Below are 21580 nucleotides of genomic sequence, written 5' to 3'. Positions count from 1 at the left end.
CTACACAAGTGTGAGTGTATATTTGTGTGTGTATATGTGGCCGCTGCTTTGTACCTTTCGTACAATGTAATCATTTTAATCTGTACATACAGCACATGCTATCCTCGTTGTCGTTTTGCAAAGACCTCAGGAAGTTCGGCACACTGAGTGTGAGGTTATCCGGAACTTCTCCCTTGCCCTCGTACCCAAACCCCCCCATCCAAACACACGTTGCAGTACCTTTGGCCGTATCATTCGACACAACCCAACCACCGCATGGCTATGTAGTTAACACGCTTCGCCCGGCGCATCAGTTGAACTGTTGAAATTCACTAATTCTGCGCCATAAGCCACCATCCCCTGGTAACGTACTACTACTAACACACCCTGGACGGCAATACCTCACCGAGGCTGTCCCTACTGTGCACTGAACATCCAACTCTACATGATGTCATCGTCATTTCCGATCTTCCATGGTAAAACCCGTAGCTAGCAGCACCGTCAGCTCGAGTACTAAAGTGATATGCATACTATTTTGTAAATATCGTGTGTGTATCTATGTACAGCATTACATTCACCGGACATTGACCCTATTTCATCGAATGCTTGTCAGCTCAACACAGTATCAATGATAAATCGGTAGACCTCGAATTCTTCCCTCAGTGGACTTCAAGTCCCACGTCACGTCGTCAGTTTCACGTAGTGCCCAGTATATTCCACACGCAGAGGAATTCTGTTCTGTTGTGTTCTCTTTTGTTTTGTTCAGTTCTATGCGTACACCTGCGATGTTTGTGTAAACTCATCTCGAGCAACATTATAGTGAACCACTGTAATGCTGACGCTTTTTCGCTCCTCAGTTCTGTGTACTTACGTTGGTTTTTTCTTTGCTCCGCGGTAATGATGACCTTTTAATCAACCGTCCTGAATGTATCTCTCTCTCTCTGTGTGTGTGTATCTGTATATTTGCTTGCAAACTGCAGCAGTTGATGTTGTATGCCGTTGAGCAACGCGTTCCGTTTCAGTTGTTGAAATTCATCCATCTTCCGTCTCCTATCAGGTGCCGTTAATTGGTTGCTATAATAATGTTCTTTTCTTCTTGTCACTTATCACCCTCAACCCAATTATACCATCGAAGGGCTATCGCAATCAAGGCATGGCCGGTAATCCAGCCGGGCGGCAGCAGAACCCGCAAGGACCAAACCAACAGTACTACGGCAACACGGGTCCGGGACAATCGCAGCCGGGTATGGGCGGACAGCAGCAGCAACAGCAACAAGCCGGCATGAACCGGAACCCCAACCAGCAACGACCGATGAACCCGAACCAGCCGATGCCCACCCAACAGCAGCAGCAGCAGCAACAGCAGCAGCAACAAAGAATGGCACAGGGTGGCGTTGGGCCGGGACAGCAGATGACGCCACAAAGTATGCAACCGTATCCACCGCACCTGGTCGGAGCGTCCAAGAAGCCGAGATATTTCCTTGCGCTGTTCGATTACGATCCGGCCACGATGAGCCCCAATCCGGACGCGTGCGAAGAAGAGCTGCCATTTAATGAGGGTGACACGATCAAGGTGAGAAGGGCCTTAGACGACCTCGTCAGCAGGTGGATGCGGGATACTTAAACTCCTTTTTTTTCCTCCCGGCACAGGTGTACGGCGAGAAGGATCCGGACGGTTTTTACTGGGGTGAGCTGCGTGGCCGCCGTGGTTTCGTACCGCACAACATGGTGCAGGAGATTGAGGACGGTGCGCAGGGTGGCGTGGGTCCGTCGGTGCGCGGAATTAGCCGAGAGCGTTGGGGTGACATCTACGCCAACATGCCGGTGAAGCGGATGATCGCGCTGTACGATTACGATCCGCAGGAACTGAGCCCGAACGTGGATGCCGAGGTGAGGCCCTAGACTATCATGTATCGCACGCCATACTGCTCATACCACCGGAAATATTCGGCAACGGCCTTCCTAGTACCGTTTGCCGACCGTCTAGCCATACTGAGTCACCGTGCTACCAAGTAACCGATACACTTTCACACCCACGACCAAACGAGGTCACGCATCACGCTTCCTATCACGCAGGTAGTGCAGGTTACATTGTATCCTTTAGCGGTAAACCGACGACGGGGTCTAAGACGTCTCGGGTTACCACAGGCATTCGGTGATGCATTCTTCCAGGCAGGGACCAAAGAAACACGTTTGAGGATCTGACAGCTTCAAGTCAATTGAAACGTTCTATCCGTTCGTCTGTGTCAGTTTTTATACTTTCTGGTTTTTTCCACTTTCCGTTCTGTCCCTTTCTTTACGCTGCATGTTGCATGGTTGCTTACTGACTTTTCAATCACAATTCTAGTACCTTTCTCTATATCACCTAGCGATATCCAACGAACGGAAACGCCTAGCGTTCCTTCAGTTAGACTTAGCGTGTGAGACCATGTGTTCCTCCCATGGAACAGAAAACTGGGGTCTAGCCAAGCCAAAAATCAAATCCAACAATTATCCTCGCGATACACCTCAACACTCCAACCGCCCGGGGCTGTCCTGTGCCCTGGCCGGGGCACCGGGCCAAACCGGAACCGATCACGCATCCAACACCACAGCTCGGATCCGGTCGACCATGACCCACAGATCAGTGAACGCAAAATTCATCCCGTAGTGGCATTCGTAATTGACTTATGTGGCTCTACCCCAATTTCTTTCCCACTCCCCCCTCACTGCAGGTGGAACTGAGTTTCCAAACCGGTGCCGTCATACTAGTGTATGGCGATATGGACGAGGACGGTTTCTACATGGGTGAGCTGGACGGGGTGCGCGGGCTGGTGCCGTCCAACTTCCTCACGGAAGCGCCGGACCAGTACAGCCAGCAGGGCCCGGCCGGCAACAATCTCGCCCAGCGCACGCTCAACAGCAACAACAACCGCGGCCGAGGGATCGGACCGGGGGCCCGTGGGCCTCCGCCGCCACCGCGGGACGCCATGATGGGCGGCATGGGTGGCATGAGCCAACGGGGTCCGCATCGCAAAGGTATGTTCCGCTAGCTAGTTCCGCTCCCAGTTTCGTTTTTCGGTAGTGTTTCGAGACCTTTACTTTCGATTGTTTCCTACCGTTCCCCGTTCCCGCCTCCCAACGTTTCAGTTTATCCCCGGTTTTCCGAACACGTTTATCCATCTGTGCCGTTTACACTACTGTTTGCTACTATCTTGTTATCTGCTATGAGCCCTGCTGAGGGGTTCTTATTTTCTCTTACACTTTATATAATTGTCTTTCTATTTTTTGTTTGTCTGAATCAATTCACAAGTAATTTCTAGGTTTTATTTAACTTATCTCTTTAACATATCTGTTCTACTGCTCTTTAAATTAGCCATTTTTTTTCTTTGATCCGCTTCAAGTGCTTTGAAGTTCTTTTAGTTTTCCATTTTTAGTATGCATTTCAATAACGAGTAACGTTTTTTTTTCTTTTATTATATTATTGTAAACTTAGTTACTTTCTTTTTAAGTATGAGTTTATGCTAATAATCCTTCAAGAGATGCCCAAGTTTTTTATCACTGGCATAAGTTTTATTTAGTTCTTAATACTATAAGCGCAATATCTTCTTGTTGCTAATCACACAGCTTCACTTTTCATCTTTTTTTCATATCTTAGTATCCTATAGTAATCCCACACCGGTAGCGAATGCCTAGTGCTACTGGGTCCTACATTACCCAACCTTATCCATTTTCTTTTACGTACAAATTTACTCTTCCCTTCCGAGTCGTTCCACCTGTGTATGGTTTCGATAGCTCCCCCTTCGCTTCGACACATTCACAGCGACACATACACACTGATCCACCACATTTTCACTCACTGTTAATCGTGAACGGTTTTTGAAATTGCCCCCACGTGATACCGCACACCATACGCATTGTTACCGGAGCCGATGGTTACAGGAGTTCGTTTCCATCGTTTCGTGTGTCCATCAACTCATAGCGTCAATTAACATACACCGCCACCACCACCACCAAAACACCACCCCTCCGGGCGTTCCTCTCGCCCATCTCCCAAACACCCGGTTTAACTCACCCACATTTTGCCCCATTCACCAGTCACTATTCACCAACAAAAAGAAAAACCCCTCATTGAGGAATGAAATAGTATCAGAATGTTTTAAGGAAAATTTCACTAGAAACACTGAACATTTTCAGTCTTTTACAATCCACTCTCAGTGCTACATAAACTGCAGTAAACAAGGGAGAGTGAGAAAAAAAAACGTACGTCACAGACACTCGCAGAAATAATTGCCCTTCGAATAGTCAACGTATGACCAATCAACCTCTCACCTGTTGAGTGTTTAACTACACGAGTCGATTCTGGGTATTGATCTTCTTTAACCCTATTTCTTTATCTATACCGTATCAGTTTATTAACTGGATTATTTGCCATTCGCGCAAACGATTTAGTTATTAATTTAGTTTGGTTTACTTTGTTTCTTTTTCGTTTAACTCAGTTAACATTAAGAGCACTTTGCAATAGTCGATTGTGTTGAATGCCATTCACGGTTAATGGGTTGGCAGGGACGTCTTCCTTGCGTACGAATCATTCGAATAGCGTAACTTCGATGTAGGAGTGTGAAGTGAGTAAATTTTTAATGTTGTCTTGGATGTTGAACTTTCTTCGTGAGGAATGGAACTAGTGTTTGAATGAGCTCTAAAACGCTGTCTGCTAGCAATAGTACTAACACGATCACGTGTGTAACACCAAGCTGTTAAATCAAACACTGATAAAAAAAGAACACTGAAATGTTTCGAACCAAACCCAGCCACAGCAATAGTGCAGCAGAAAAATAAAACAAACGCTAACTGAGCAGTAACATTGCAAAGTTCGTATAACAAGCGCCTTCTGCACACTGTCCACTGCGAAAGCACACAGACGAAAAGTGAAGTTATTCCGTTCTGTTTACCACCAGTACACGATTGCTTGATTTCTTTTCATTTTCGCTTTTCCAATGTGTTTACTACGTTGCGTTATCGACTTCTTCGTTCAAAGAGGAACCAGGTAGCACTATTTATCAACGACTGGTCGTATTCTAATGACGCTGGAATGCCGTGAACGAATAGAGATCCATCGGTAGTTCTATCGATCGATTGGATAGAATGTTTTCTTTTTTATCGTTTTAACCGTATGCTAACACAATAATAAGAGCAAACTTACTGAAGCGAACACTAAACGATCCCGATGACTCCGTGTTTCGACACTCAACCTCAAAGCAACCTCAACGTAAATCAACTAAAAAGCTTTAAATGTTCAGTGTACGCACCATTTTCAACCAATCTCCTCTCCTGTATCGTACTAATACTACTACTACTACTACTACTTCTACTATAGTTTGATTTTCTCTTCAAATTTATTGTCTCCTGTTGGCTTTCTTTTCTCAAACTAACCTGGCTTTACTGATCCTCCTTTCGCATCTCGTGTGTCGTGGATTATGTTACGTTTTGTGTTATGGTTTGTTTCTGTTGGGTTTTGCTACCTTTCTTTTGTTTATATTTCTTCAATCAATTCCTTTCTAATCATGTTTGCCAAGTGAAGAAATAGTTTTCTCGTTCGGTTTTCTGTCATAGTTTCTCTATCTCCTAAACTTTCCATTGCATCGCTTTTCATACACTCACACTAATATATATATATATAAATATATATAGATGAATATAATTATATGAATTTTTGCCATTTTGTTGATATGTACCGGATCAAATCCCAATTCTTTCCCTCTCTTCCATAATGATATTTGAAACTGTTTACTAGACACGTTTTGCTCTATTTCTCAAACTTCTCTCCATTACCTTACACACATTTGCATTCTGTTTACTCTGTTACTTCCGTTACATGGTTTCTTTACTGATTCTTAACTCTAATTTTTACTTTATCATGATAATTCCAACCCTTTCAGGCAGTTGTCTCAAACGGGAGTATTGAGAAGGGTGTTGGGACTCTATGAGAGTTCACAAATAAAAAGCTTTAAAAATTACGTCAATAACATCAGGAAAGCTTAACAGGAATCTTGCTAAGTGTCTCCCATGGAGAATAATATTGAGAGTGGAAAAACCAGCCTGACAGACGCATCGCTCACACTTATCGAACTCCCGTTCAAGACAGCTGTACTATTCATTTATCTTTTACGATTTCTCTGCTCTGCTGTGGTAAATGTTAAGTCTTTATGTTGTTCGTTGTTAGATGCTCGCCCTTCTTCCCCTACACTGTTAGACAACATGGGTCACCCTGCCCCCGATCACCAACCCCAGGTAACTACTACTCTAGAGTCAAGTCATTGAAAAAAAAAAACAACGATACAGTAACTGAGATTAAGTGAACCGAAGCCACTTAAGACAGTAGCTCTTGCGATCTCCAGTGTGAGGACTGACCAATGCGAAGGGATCCAAGTGCAAGAATAGGGCAGAGATTTGGAAGAAAAAAAAACGAAACACAATCATGCCCCATTGACGAGGCTTGTGGCGGAAAGAAAATAAAACGTTAATTGTGAATTTCCTTGCCCTGTGGCTGACATTAGGCGCTAGCAGCTTTTAACGCTATGAAAGCAATTGATGCTATTTAAAATACTAAACCAAACACAAAATTTGCCATAAAAAAAAGAACATAGTACAACACGTGCTGGCACATCTGATTGGAAACGAAATTCATTATTGGCCGTTTAATTTTCTACTTGCGCTTGTTCCGTTTTCTTTTTTGCTTTCTCTCCTCTCTATTGTTCTGAACGTAACAGCAAGAGAAAAGTCACAGAACGAATCAACCAAAAACTGTCGCACAACCCCCTACGAAACATTCGCTACTTGTGCCTCCTACCCTAATCGCCGAGAACCAGAGAATAACGTGCCTTGTCGATTGCGTACAGAACCACTGTCGGCTACAGTATAAGACAACCTACATATTATCACACAGCAAATGGTTTTGTTTTGTATTGTTTTCGCAAACAAACTACATCATCTACACAATAACAAAGCACCACAATGATTTAGATAAACTATCATTAAAGCAAGAAAAACACAGGCTCGCCTCATGCCTGCAAACATTAAAAAAATAAAATAAACCACCAGGGTCAACTAAAAAGGCGGTAACAAATCCTTCGCAACTGCTGCGAGGACTTATCGTTGGCTGTAGGAAATGTGTTTTGTTTGTTTTTCTGTTTTTTCCCCTTTTATCCTTGTTCTAGTCACGGGATTTTTTTTTAATTTGATCTTTTTGTTGGTTCATCTCGTTATTGTTACTATAGTATTGGCTTACTGCTCTGTCACACTTCGTATTCGATGTAGCATTGTCTCAACTTCGTTTTCAAAAGGGCGCCTATTTCTTGTTTCCCTTTTCTTTTCGACAAATCAATTCGATTAGATACTTTCTGTCATACCTAAAACTCAATATTGGCTCTAATGTGTTATGGCTGTTTTGTTTTTTAGATGTCATCTTTTCATGAACGAGTCTACCATATCGTTCCATTTCTGCTAAGCGTTCTTGTGTCATTCGTTTCTCTCTTCTTTGGTTCGTTACATGGCTGCCTGTTGTCGATAACTGTTTGGTCCAGTAATGTTATCAAGTTTAATTGACACAACTATTGGCTCTCTTTTAATGAAAAACTGTTTTTTATTTAAACTTCAAAATGGAAGCTTTCCTTGCCTTTGCGATTCATACGAAGTTTTATATTCTTTTCTCGTTTTAACCATTGAATGCGCTATGATCGTCACTTACATTTGATTTCAACATCAATTTGGTCAACATTGTCTAACGAGATGTTTGTTCGTGCTTTCAAATTGTTTTAATGATACTCAACTCTACTAGGATCTCGTATAAAATACTTTTGTTTTGTTGTAACGCTGTTGAGTAGAATGCCATTTATGACTGTATTTTGTTTTGAGTGTTCGAATTTCGACATTTACTTAACTCTGCTCACTCGCTCTATATCTGGTTATGACTTGATGTCTCTGATGTTACGGTAAAGATTACTTTCTTTCCGTTGTACGAAGTATATTCTTTCAGTGTTCTTGTTTATTCTGCACAAATGGCTTTCCAGTACTCAGATTGTTGTTGTTTTTATTTTCTTTCTTGAGTAACGGCCCGATGTTGTGCTTTTAGTGAACGATTCTTTTCTAACGTTATCTATCACTGGTAATGTTTTACATACTATTATTTTGCACCTTTCCGTAAACGAAAGAAGCTAAGAGTGAGATAAACGATGTCGAACTAAAAAACAAGCCACTAAGTACAAACACTTTCGTTGATAACATACATATGAATCCTTTACTTTACACGCATTTATGTTTGTTTAGCTCGTTATTAGTCTCTGTTTTCGAGTTCGATTAGTCCTGTTCGAAAAAAAAGTTACGCAAATTGTTTGCCCTTACAAAGAAAAAGCTCAGCCTACCGCAAAAAACACATATTGAAAGTAAATGCACTTCAAATGGAATGCTTTACAAAACAATGCACGGAAACGTTGCTTGCAGTGCATTTGCGGCATTCGCTCGGCTTCATGTTAAAGTGGGGCTTAATCGATTAGACGATTAATCAATTTTACAATACCATTACATTCACAGTGCCACAGCCACGCTACGCTATCACAGACCAGTTTCGAACACAATGAAACTTTTAACCACACGTGATATACCATATTCGTAGTACGCCGATACTGAAACGTTATAACAACAAACAGAATTCAAACAGGTCTACCTCTGTACCGAGCTCTTTCTCTTACTCACCGACTACCCACAGAACAGAAGACACCGCAATTGGTACCATGGGCAGGGAAGTCTATGTGCTGGTAGAACTGTGAACATGCTGTCCATTTAATTGTCTGGCCTGCCTCTGTCAAACCTATGTGTTACTTTCCTGTCTGCTACTTGTCTGCCTGACTGTCCGTTTGCCACTTATTTCCATTTGTTTATTTCTATCTCGCTCTCCTTCTCTATCTGTCTTCTTATTTGCCTGGTTTAGCTGTGCCTATAGCGAGCATAATCTATTTACTATCTACTGGATGCTGGATGAACTCAAGTAACTGGTTTTTCTTCACGAATCGTGCCAGAATTTGCACACAAACTAAAACGTTTTGGTCAAGTTTGCCTTCATGTTTATCTTAAATCTTCAACTCCACACTTCCAAAAGCACCAAGTGACCAAGTACTAAGTACTAGAACTAATATCACTAAAGTCGTCACCATTTACCTTCAACTTGTATTCAGTACTTCTTTCGGCATCAAATGATCCTTGGTTCATGTAACTAAATGTTGGCACAATCAGCTTCCCGTTTTGCAACTCTTTTGCGAAAAAAAAGAGTACCCTCACCTGTTGTTGTCCTCGTGCCGAAACAGTGGAATGGCACGGACATCGATGTAAGTGTGTTTCGTTGTCTAGCTGTCAGTTTGTGTGCGTGCGTCTGTATGTGTGACTGTTTGTATTTGTTCGTATCTCCGATTGTACCGTGTCGACTTTGCTCGTATTTTAATTTTCCTTTGTGTGTACAACACACCTCCATCCCCATTTCGTTTTCGCGTAGCAAATGCGTTGTTGTAGTAGTAGAGTTGTAAAATCGATGGTACCGTAGTGACTAGTGGCGTTTGACCCACCCTTTTATCCCACCTTTACCACGTTTGCACCATACTACACAACATAAGGCGCGTGTTTCGAGATCTAATACCGCTGCGAAACTCTTGTACAGTTAACGAAGAGACACATGACACCGCCCATGCCGACCATTGCAGCAGGATGCAACGGAACACTCGTGTACAATGCTCAAGATATAGTATCCTACATAACGATAAACTTCCTTTTTTTGTTGTAAAAACGTGTTGAAGTAAATTTTTTTTGAAACGTGGTTAATAGTGCAGCCCAAGCCACATCCCAAATATGTACTAAGTTGTGGAAGATGGAAGATTCTTTTTTCGCTGTTTAGAAGCAACTATGTTTGGAAGATTTGGAAAAAATGTTCGCTGGAACATCCAAAGCAAAAAAAAAAAAACAGCTCACTTTAGCAAACAATCGATGCATATTCCATCAGAAAATATCCGATTTATCATGACACCCTGCACTGCCCGCGATGGACTACCGCGCAAGACACCGCACCAAGACAAACCATTAATGGCAAAGCACAGCAGCCTAGCAGCGTGCCCCTAGTTTACGATATTTCATTTCCTCGAGATGATTTCGCCTCGGCACCGTACCAATGTTCGCCTTTTTTCGATTATTTTTCTCTCATTTCTCGGCAAACGTTTATGGGCGTTCGTCCGTTACTTTGCCGAATCCTGGGAGCCCCCCCTCCCCGGGTGTCATGTGTCGCTGGCAGTATCCTGACCTTGTCGTATCTTTGTCGCGGTGTCAGTTGATAAGGATGGCGGGTGCCGGCACCGAGAGTGAACATTTATTTGCGATCCTACTCGCTCAATTCATCACTATTCGTCAAGCTGTCAGCCGTATCGTCACGACCTATATCATCACCATCCGGGTGGATGGCAGCAGCGGCCGAAAGTGGCTACACCCAGCAGGGGATAGCAACATTTTCTTCTCCTGCATTTCGTCTCGTTACCGTTGCCCCATTCCCTTCTTCACCCCCTCCGGGGGGTCTCCCCCGGTGCTCAATAAAGCGAAAACGGAAGGAGGAGGGTCGCATCAATTTTTATTGTCAATTGTCTTTTCGGGTCGGCTATCAGCTATCCGGCGCGTTCCGCACCAGGACGGCACTGCTGCTGCGCTCGAATGCGAACAAAAGGGCAGCTTTGCACCAGCTTGAAACCGGATACGTTACCGAGCGCAATACAGCCGGTGCGCAAGCAGGGAGTTGCGTGAGATCGATTGCGACGCTATTAGTCGAAGTCGAAGTCTTTTAACTAACCGTCGTTTTCGGTTTTGTCGCGATAATGGATTTTTGGTGATGTGGTTCACATTGCACACATATGTGTCATAATGCTGGTGGTGTGACCAGGCTGGCGAAAGAATATTTATGATACGCCATTTATTAACGACGAGCTGTCACGATTAGGAAGCGAGATCATGATAGAAAGTCTCGTTTCTCTTATTCGACAGAGTTTAAGACAACTAACATTCAATATCTGCTCGTATAAAGTTATTAAAATTTGCATCTATAGTAAACTTTTGGATCTTCTAGATTGTATAAAAACTTACACCTTACCTTACAAAAGCCACAAATCAAACTTTGCTTTGGTTTGATTACCCACCCAACCCACTGTCAATATAGCAAGTGTTCAATTCTGCAATCCGTAGAACGTACGTGCTCTGGTGTTAGAATGTTTCTTGCAAAAGAATAACTTTTTCCGATTCTCTAGTGTGTTTCTTTGTACTGGCATGAAATTAAATCTGTTTGCAAATTTGTTTTCCTAATCGTTATTTCCACAGATTTGTAAAGCGTTCATGTAAACTTTTGCAATCTAGAAACAAAAAAAAAACCAATTGGCTCATTAGGACCTTTTGGCACTAAACCATGTGTTCTTGATTATGTTAGAAGTTCGCATTAAACTTTTATAATTTGATTACTTTATTACCATTTATTTTTATCTTACTATTTTACTTATTTAAAATTGTTTACGTTAACATCGTTTACGAAAGCTTTACCTAGCCAAAACGATTCATTTCCGTTATTTGCGTATACACTTGCTTCTTTTATGCATCATTCAGTCCCGGGAGGGTACAGAAGCTGTAATAATACGACCAAGAAATACACCGACACGTACCCAAATAGACGATCTGTGTCCAGTTACTTGCATACATCTTCCATTGAAAGCGCACACGCAACACCATTGTAACATACTGAAGATGTGAAGAGATTCTACTTGATTTTCCTTAAAACTTTGTAATCATTCCCTCTAAGGCAGCAACAACCCCTCAAAAAAACGATGTCACTGTAAATCTCTCACTGTGCAGTTCCCTTCGACGGCAGACGGAGACTTTTCAAGTGTTTGTAAGCGACGAACCCGACAGTTTTTAGTCCGACACAGACACCTGTTTCCCTTTTTTGTTCGGCGCTTTTCCATCGCAACCGTGGTACACAAAATTAAACTATTTAGGGCGCTGTCTCACGGTTAGACCGTACCAGCACGACACCGACCGTAATGAGTGATGGTGAATAGACCACCGGTCCTTCGCATGGTTCTTGCAAATGTCCGCGCGCGACGGGAATTGAATTTAAATGTCTTCCCGGCTGCAAACCGTTGCGACTGTGCCACCAGTGCCAGTGCCAGTGCTATCTGCTAAAGGATGGCTGGACCGGCAAATAAGCACGGACAATCCATACGAAATCGAATCAAGTGCACCAACAAGCACCGTTGCTCTCAAACGCTACTTCCCGACGCCACGCCGGGTGCATATGCGGGTCGTGCTAGGTGCAGTTGGTGGAAAGTTTTAAATTGAATTTTCATGCAAATGAGTTACACCGGTTACATGCGTTCGGGGAGAGAGCTTACTTTTTCTCCATCTTGTACACTTGCTGTTAAACGTTGATTGGTTTTTTTTTTGTTCGAGTACGTACAGAATTCGTAATGGCTTGCATCCAGCTTTAGAAATGCTGCAGGGCACGTATTTTAAACGATTACGTTGCAACAGCTCCGGCCACTAAAAACCCGTCTTACAAGACGGGGACACACTTTACGTGCTCGAACCGTGTGCCAGCAGAACTTTAACTGGAAGAAGGTTTGTGCGCGAACTTATGAACTGGAAATCCGAGTACACTTCCGTGACGTCTACATCCCACTCGCCTACTGACACCACCGTTTTCCCTTTTTCCACCAGTAGATATTGTCCTTTAAATGTCACTTTTCCGATTCCAACTCCTACCTACAGCTTGTCGAGCTCCGCCCTGAACCACAACAGCCGGATCGTTTGTACTGTGCTGTACAGTACGAAACGCGTGAACCGATTATGTTCATTTGATAATCATTCTTTGCACCTTCTTTAGTGAACAGAAGCTCACCATAAAGTCATAATGCTCCATTAATGTACGTTTCCAGTGCGCACGTTAATTAGTCCGTTAGTTCGTTTGTTTGATTTAGTTTGATTAGTGTTTTTTTTTCTTTTACTTGTTTTACCTTAAGGAAAACACACACACACACACACAAAAACTTGTGTGTTAGATCGCTAGTTTAAATATCTTACTCTTTTACTGATTGTTCAATGTTTGTTTCAACTATTGCTTTCACGTTTAGTATACGTATTTTTATGTTTTGGTTTCCTTTCCTTTTTCTATTTCCCTTTTCTATTATCACCTTTTTCACACCTCTTTCTCGCCTCTTTTGAAATTTTCCTCTTTCCTGTACTCTTGTTTACATTGCTTTATTAAAAAAAGTCCTTTCTTTCCTACATAACAAGTTCGTATGACAGTTCGTTCACACTTACCAGATTCAGCTTACGGTAGGGAGTTTTCTTTGTAGAACGGTTTCGCCAAATGGTGTTTAGCGGTTTAGAGTTACACCTAGCTTTCAGCTTTGGAATTTGTTGAATATTCTTCTTTCTTTTCCTATGTTGGTTACATTTTGTTCAAAGTTGAATTTCAACTTTAAAGTTCGTTCGTTCGTTCGTTCGGAAACGCCCATCATATTCCCTGCTATTCGTTCCATTCGAAACCGCTGAAACGTTTTAGCATCGGAACGGTGATTGCCACACTTCTTGTCAACCGTAAGTGCACACATCTGTTACATCCATATAGCTTCACTGTTTTTGTGAACCGCTTTCATGTTAATGTTTCAATGAAAAGTTTGGTTACTGCTCCATTTCTCCATTCTCGTTGCGTAGCGTGTTACTGTTAGTGCATAGAACGAACATGCCGTGCCGTTTCCATGCAGCCACTGGTGGTGGCATGATTTGATGCATGGTTTACCAACACTTGATGCATTTCAGAAGAGAGGCAAATCGTTTCCGGAAAGGTGAAATGATGTTTTTTTTTTATTTAACTTTCACTTCAAGCATTTTGTTGCTTCTAGTGATAATTGTTTTGATGTAGAGATTTTGTTTTGTTTCCTTCCGTTAGTTCAGTCTTAGTTAGATTTGGTAATTTCGTTTCCTAGAACACTCTAAACCAACAGAACCAGATAGGAGTGTACAGCTTACCAGCCTTTCCTCAGCTAACGAAAGGAGCTCCATCTTATTGAGGTATTACTATACTACGGCCAGGAATACCAACAATACCGACACAAATATGCACACCCACACCCGAAGACACACTTAAAAAGAACACACACAAACACACACATTCCCCTTGTTTATGGACAGTTAAATGTGTATGTCGACATGTCTGTTTATTTTCTATCTCTCTGTCTCTCTGTCACTCTCTGCGCGGGGGCTGGTTTGGGGTTAATTGGGGAAGGAGCACAGCAGTAGCGAGTGTTCGATGTGTATTCCATTTCCGAGTGTTTCGCATACTAACGCAGTTGGTGGGGTTTTCTAGGGGATGTCGGGGATAGGCGGGATGATCGGTCAAGGGATAGGGATCGGTGGTAATGTCGGCGGCATGACCGGTATGCAGCAGCAGCAGCAACAAACACCGATGCAACAGATGCAGCAACCGATGCAGCAACAGATGCGTAACAACCAGCAACAGCAGCAACCGATGATGCAACAGTCCCACCTGCAGCAGCAGCAGCAACCGATGATGCAGCAGCAACAGCAGCAACCGACACCGACCACGACCGCCTCCTCCGGTGGGGTGTTTTCCACCGCGTCGAATCTGCTGTCCGGTGCGGCCGGTGCCGCTACCGGTGGCCTGTTCGGCAAAAAGCCCGCCGCCCAGCAACAGCAGCAACCGATGCAGCAACAACAATCGTCCGGCCCGTTCGGTGGCTTCGGTATGGGCGGCGGCCAACAGCAGCAACAGCAGCAGCAGCAGCAGCAGCAACCAATGCAGCAACAACCCGGTGGCCAGCCGGGTCAGCAGCAACAGCAGCAACAGCCCGGCGGTCCGAACATCATGGGCAAGATCCAGGAGATGGCGGCACCGGGCGGTGATATCCTGTCCAAAGGCAAGGAGCTAATATTTATGAAATTCGGTCTCGGCGGTAAATAACCCCAGGCGTTTGATTATGATTATTGTTATGGTTATTATCCTAATTGTAACTATCGTTCCGAGCCGCGAGCAACCGTTCGATTCTGCGTCCGGCTCGTTGTTCGGCTTCACTAGAGTTTGGACGGGTTTGGCGAATGTTTCGTGATATCACAAACGGTTCAAAATTATCACACATACACACACACACACACACACACACACGATACAAATGAAAAAAAATATTAGAAAAAAAAAGAAGTGAGATCGTAGACCGGAAACGCTAGCAATGATAATACCCTTCCCAACAAAAAAAAATAATGACAAAACAAACAATCACACATTCGCGCTACATTTCACCAAATGGCTTTATTGTTGTTCCTTGCTATCCAAGCCTGCTCGCGCCTAGTCGGTAAGAAGGAGAGTGTGTGCGTGTGGATCGTAGTCCTGAAGTTGCAGGACCTGAAATGTTGGAACGGTGCCCGATCTCGCCAATGCCCGCCATTGAAAAATAATCACTTTGTTACAAGGATACACACAGGCACAAGCTGAAGAAGAAGAAGAAGAAGAAGAAAACAATCGAACTCTCTATCTCACTCTCTTTTCCAATGCTCACTCACTCAACTTTCTCTCTTCTTCACTTCTCCGATGTATTTTTGCATTTTTCTGGACGACAATAGAGAAATTTTCCAAACCCCCTTAACAACCGTAGCTAGTGAGATTAACTAAAGAAACACACAGGACATACAGCAAAGACTAGCGTTTCGAAACGAACACGGCAACAGCAACATCAATAGAGTACCGACACTAATGTTGCGACCACGTGTAGCAATAGCGTTTGCGTAGTTGTTTCTTATTTTAATCCCCCATTCACCGGGTATCCAGTAAGCAACCACAAACGTTTGTCCACTTTAATAGCTACACATACACACACACACCCTCAGACACACGCACATACATGTGCATATTCCAGCAAACATATTGGTTCATTAGATTGTTTGAATTTGTTTAAACTTGATTTAGAGATCGGAAATGAACCCGCATCTATACTTAACACTACAACGACCTGTCGTTTTGATCGTGATTTTAACACAGAACTAATAGCATGTGGTTAAGCAATGAGACGTGTTTTTATCACGTGCACACGTGCACAGTCAAACTTGAGAGATTTCGGATTTCGATGATCGCTTGGAATCAATAATTTGATTATTTTTTTCTTCACAACAATTCTGCAAAAATCCAACCACTTTTTCGGAATGTAAGGTATTCGCTGTTGATTTATTTCGTCTGCTTCGTTCAATTGGTATATATATGCACAATACCTAACTAATTCTTTTGAAGACCGATCAAGGGATCGGGTTTCGTGTCGGGTTCCTTTGCAAATAATAGATTTATCATCAGTTGGTTAGTAGTTAAACTAACGAACAAGTGTATTGTTTGGCTGGTCGGAATAATCCGGATCAAACCCCGGATTCGATTCAATGTTCAACTATGTTCAATACGACTCTGGATTTCCAATTTGGATTTTGGAGATTTTGGAAAACAATCCCGAGGCTTCTAATACTTAATAACCCCCGGAAAATTATGCGAGAAAGTAAAACAAAAATGGCGGCTTAAAGTTCGCAACATCCTTGAGAGCAAACATGTATGCTAGGTACTGTTTAAAGTAACGATTTCCCCATTCCTGATCGTTGTAATGTTAAAAAAGATGAAGCAGTGTTTTGCATACAGCCCACGCCATTAGGAACATCTCACGGGCTTTGACACGTTGCTCGAGTGTGTACATATAAGTTACCGAGTAAAGCGGTTAGGGTGAAACCAAGTTGGTTAGGAAAAGCTTCGGGGTGCTTTTTTCACGTCGATCGTTCAAAGGCGGGCGTTCAAAATAGGAGAATCTCGCGATCTCCGCTCGTCACATTCGGTAAAGATTTGTTCCGTTTTGAGCACGTGCATAACTATCGGTTACGGTTACGTAGGTTCGGAGAAGCAAATAAGTATACATAGACATTAGTAGCTAATAGTGTTACCGCTGCAAATTTACGCACACAGACCGCCATGTTGTGAAGGGACGTAGTCCGCGAGAGAAAAGAAAAGGGTCGCGCCTCTGTTATCCACTGTTGGACTCACATTCTTTACCCATCAGTACCTCTAGGCGAGGTATCCGTTATCGTTATAAAGCGCTACCTCTTCGAAGCGATCGACGGAAGTGTCTCCGGAAGGTTTTAGGAGTTTCTCCCGAACGTCTCCCTTGTGCACAGTGCATTATCCGGCATTATGAGCTGATTTGCATTCCGAGCATTTGTCGTGCCGTTGGTTTTATTTCATGGTTCTTTCATTCTCGGTTCACTGTAAGTAAGCTTTCTTCAAGCAAAGGAGATTGTGTGTGTGGTATTAACCGTACGTTACGAGTGTTACAATCACAACTTAAGCAAAGTGAGAGCAAAGAGTAAAATAGTAGGGTATATATAATAATACACTTTAATCGTAATGGGTATTGTGCGCATTGGCAAAAAAACGGCGAACGCAGTATCGTAATAGGAAGGGGATTAAACTTTAGCTAATCGTTATCAAAAAAAAAACAGAAAAGAAACCTAAAAAACATAAAATCACACGTTTCTTCGTCAAACAAAGTATTCTATTTGTTATTCTAGCTAAAACAAAAGGCAAAAACAATGTGTGAGTGGTACGATGCAACAACAACAAAAAAAAAACAATCGGTCGATTTGGCTAATCATTCCGGTTAACATTCGTGCAGTGTATACATACAAACGCTTCATGTTTGAGAAATTGAAACTAAACCGAAACATACATAAGGACACAGCAAACACCGAGAACACTATTAAGTGGTGCATGTACGTGTTCGGAGGAGGAAAAACCTTGTTGAGTGTTGTTAAAAAAAAATAAAAAAAAAAACAAAATAACAGACAATTATTAAAACAAATGTTTACACCGACTAACACACACACACACCCACATACATATGCCGCTATACACACATGCTCTTAACTGCAAGGACTCGGTGTACAATTAGGAGCGCGATAGTAGCAGACAAGCTGACCGAAAGTGAAGAAACATTGCATTAGATAATGGGAAAAGTGGTGACCGTTAGCGTAGGGAGTGGAGTCGAATCGGACAACAGCCGAATGAAAAGAGAAAAAAAATGGAAGCTATAAAAACAAGGTGATATTTACATTTAGATGCGATCGTAACCCATATCATTCCATCCCCCCCACCCACCCCCATTTCCAACCCCATTGCTCCCCAACGCATATATTATACCACTGGCATACAAATTCCATTGCATTGAGGGAAACGGAAAAGCGAACATTGTTGTTGGAGACCATATCGTGCTGTAGGTGGCATTTTCAATTGTGAGATTGTAGCGACAAAAGTAAAAAACAAACACCCCACTCTTAGTTGGATAAATATTGGAAGGACAAATAAAAATACAGAAAACAAAGCAAAAAAAAAATACAAAATAAACACTTAATTACCACAACTACATTGTACCGCGCATTCCGTTCGGTGGAAAGGTAAAAAAAGGCAAAAAAGGAGAGAAAAGCTTAAAAAAGTATAAACATAAATCAAACAAACTGCGCGTCATTCATACACGTCATGCTTCTCTTAAGTGCTGTTTCACGAAATGTCTAGCAAGCGAACAAAATAGTAAATTGCGTCAAGCCAGCAAACACAAATGATAAGTTAAAGTATAATATTAAACTAATAAACACTACACACATAAACAAACACACACACATACATTGAACACACATAAAAGCATGATACAACCTTAAGCAAAAAACAGACGGAGAAAAGAAAAGAAGTAAAGAAAATATCCAAACGATACGCAATGCGTGAATCAAATCGCAAAAGTAGTTTAGAAGCTATGTAAAGAAAACAGATCAAACTCTATCACTACAGAAATGAACACAAAAGATGAAAGAGAAAGCAACAAAAAAAAACAAAAAAACAAAACTGTAAACAACAAAAAGTCAAGCATAGAGGGAGGCCCACCAATAACCAAAACCGGCCAACCGGTGGGATTACCGAGTGCACTAGAACTTTAGGCGGTAAACAAGTTAAGTAAATGTATTTAATAAGCGCGTCTGTAGCACAATATTTAACTTAACTGGAAGGAGGGAAGCGAAAACGAGGGCTAGGTGCAAAAAAGAGGCCCCCACGGTTGAATGTCGAGCCGAGAGACGCAACAACAATCCCAGCACTGTGCAACCCAGCAATCTTTAACACTTTATCCTTATCGCTATCCAACAACAACAAACAAATGCTGCAATCGAACAAACACAAAGCAAAGGAACATAGGAGAGAACATAGGGAGTCGAAAATGGAATCGTGTCGGAATTCATGCGAGAAGAGTCAAGCCGATCTGGTGTCAATCTGGGAAGCGTGAGCGTGCTCGATCATGATGTCACGATCGTTTGTTAATTCATTGTTGTACGTACGATGCTCTGCGGAGGAAGTTTACCATATCCGGTGCGTTCTCTTTTTTTCCGCCTCCATTTTCCATGTTTCACCATTTTCCCTTCCCTATAGGAGGCAGAGACCGTTCAAGGCTATTCCTGTTTTTCCATCGGCTGTCAACCGACCCGAAATTCGTCACATTCACATGATAGTTGTTACAAATATGTTTGAAGAAGCGCAGTTAAATGACGCAAATAGCCGTGAGTTCAGAGAAAAATGTTCATCCAAAAGCTCGCAAATTTTGAATGTAATTAATAACTGTTTGGCCAGCGATAGTTAATTGGAGAAAAAGCGGAAAATTAATAAAAACCACTCGTAATGATGCGACGCGTTTGCAAATGCGCGCAATTAAGAAGTGTGAAATATGGCTTGCAAAACTAAAATAGAAAGAAATTGATTGAATTTAACACATTTGGGTATGCCGAAGATGCAGCAAAAGAAATATATATATAAATATATGGAAAAAATAGCAAATGACTGGGATGAAAAGCGAACAGAAAACAAACTGTCACGAACATGGAACAAGCAAAAGACCTGTACATAAAAAGTGAAAATAAATTAATGAAGAACAAACACAAATATCCTTGAAGATGGCCATTAGCGGAGTTAGCAGAACATAGCATACGTTATCGTACGGAGACAGCAGAAACAATAACAGAAACAGTACACCGTGGCAACAGCGAGAAAAAAAGGTAACAATAATATCAACGCATAAATAACAACCAAACTAGGACGATCGCTCATGGACGTCTTTGTTTGCCGCTTTACCCAGGTTAATAGTAGGCACTGTAAAGAAGAAAACAAAAACTATTAGCAGTAATCATTCGAACGCCGTCGATAAAAGCGACCGACAGCCACAGCATAGAACCGTGACAGTGTTGTGTACAGTGACCAGGAAGGGTGTACCGGCCATGTGCGGCACGAGTTGGCATGTGCACGCAGGTGACAAATGAAAACACACAAGAAAGGAAAACACAAAAAACGACCACAAATGTTTACCCACCATAATTAAATTGAACATATTTACAACAAAAACTAATAAATTATTGAAAACTTATTCATTAACACGAGAAACGCCGACGATAATGCTGATCATAAACAGAAGGGCTAACGCAGCAAGGAAGGGAGTATTTGGTGAAGGTGACAGGACGCTAGAAAGGACGTGAAAGGACGCAGGTCTAGTATATCCTTTTACCGCGGATAGTATTGTTTCTTTCCGCTCTGAGGTGGGAACAGGAATAAAATAACGTAAGACAACAGTGACAACAACAGTTCCCACAAGAGAAGAAAACACACAGACACACATCTATACACAATCTCTATTGCTTCTAATAATATTTAACATCAATCCAGTCCAAACACTATAAAAAAACGGTCATACGGCTAAATTTAGCCTACTTTTGGGCGCTAGGACGTACGATAAGGCTGCATGCTAAGTTACCCAACATCCGTTCGGTTCGCACAGTACAGTAGATTAGTCGCAAATCTCGTGAAAATAATACAGCAAGTATGAAACAATCTTCTGAAAGCAATCTTCCCACACTTACAACACAAAAGCAGAAAACAAAACAGTCTACAAGAGAGGAAAGAGTCAAAAAATGTATAGAGGGCGCCACAGGATCGTTCATCGCGATGAACACAATGAATGAACCTAAACGGGCCAAACATAAACAAAATGAAGGCTATCTCCTGCGTTCCATTCTGCGAACCATACAGTAAAATCTACAGCATTACGTAGGTACGTCGAGCATTATTGTAGCACGTGAAGGACAGCGTACGGTCCAGCGTACAATGACATTTATTGTTTTCCGTGGAATGAAAAAGAAAAAGGTACGAAATAAAAGAGAACGCATGATCATACGCAAGTGAAAACGCACATGAGATGATGGCGTTCTTACTGGTACTACTACTAGTATGCTACTGATAAAACTACTTCCACACACACAGTGGCCCACTGTCACCTTCAGCGTCATACACCTTGCCGATACACAAACAATCGTACCGACACTGTCACACAGACTCCATTCATGTAGAAACGGAACAACCGCAGGTGATCGTTCACTAAACACCTCCACTAAACACCTCAAACACACACACCTTCACGTACAGGATGCG

The 21580-nt window shown here is 42.3% G+C and overlaps 1 protein-coding gene across 1 annotated transcript in view; it reads left to right on the top strand.

Annotated features, from left to right (window-relative positions):
* LOC128707483 (uncharacterized) overlaps positions 1 to 15175 on the top strand; it is a 55627-nt gene extending 40452 nt beyond the window's left edge. The window contains exons 15-19 of the mRNA XM_053802437.1: positions 1115 to 1552; positions 1630 to 1869; positions 2694 to 2997; positions 6182 to 6249; positions 14396 to 15175. Of these exons, the coding sequence (XP_053658412.1) occupies positions 1115 to 1552; positions 1630 to 1869; positions 2694 to 2997; positions 6182 to 6249; positions 14396 to 15010 (1665 nt within the window). The 3' untranslated portion in view covers positions 15011 to 15175. The remainder of the gene's footprint in view (positions 1 to 1114; positions 1553 to 1629; positions 1870 to 2693; positions 2998 to 6181; positions 6250 to 14395) is intronic.
* The last annotated feature ends 6405 nt before the right edge of the window (positions 15176 to 21580 follow it).

This window comes from Anopheles marshallii, chromosome 2, assembly GCF_943734725.1.
Source record: "Anopheles marshallii chromosome 2, idAnoMarsDA_429_01, whole genome shotgun sequence".
NCBI lineage: Eukaryota > Metazoa > Arthropoda > Insecta > Diptera > Culicidae > Anopheles > Anopheles marshallii.
Note: the sequence above shows the minus strand (reverse complement) of the source record. Positions and strands in the feature narration are given on the sequence as shown.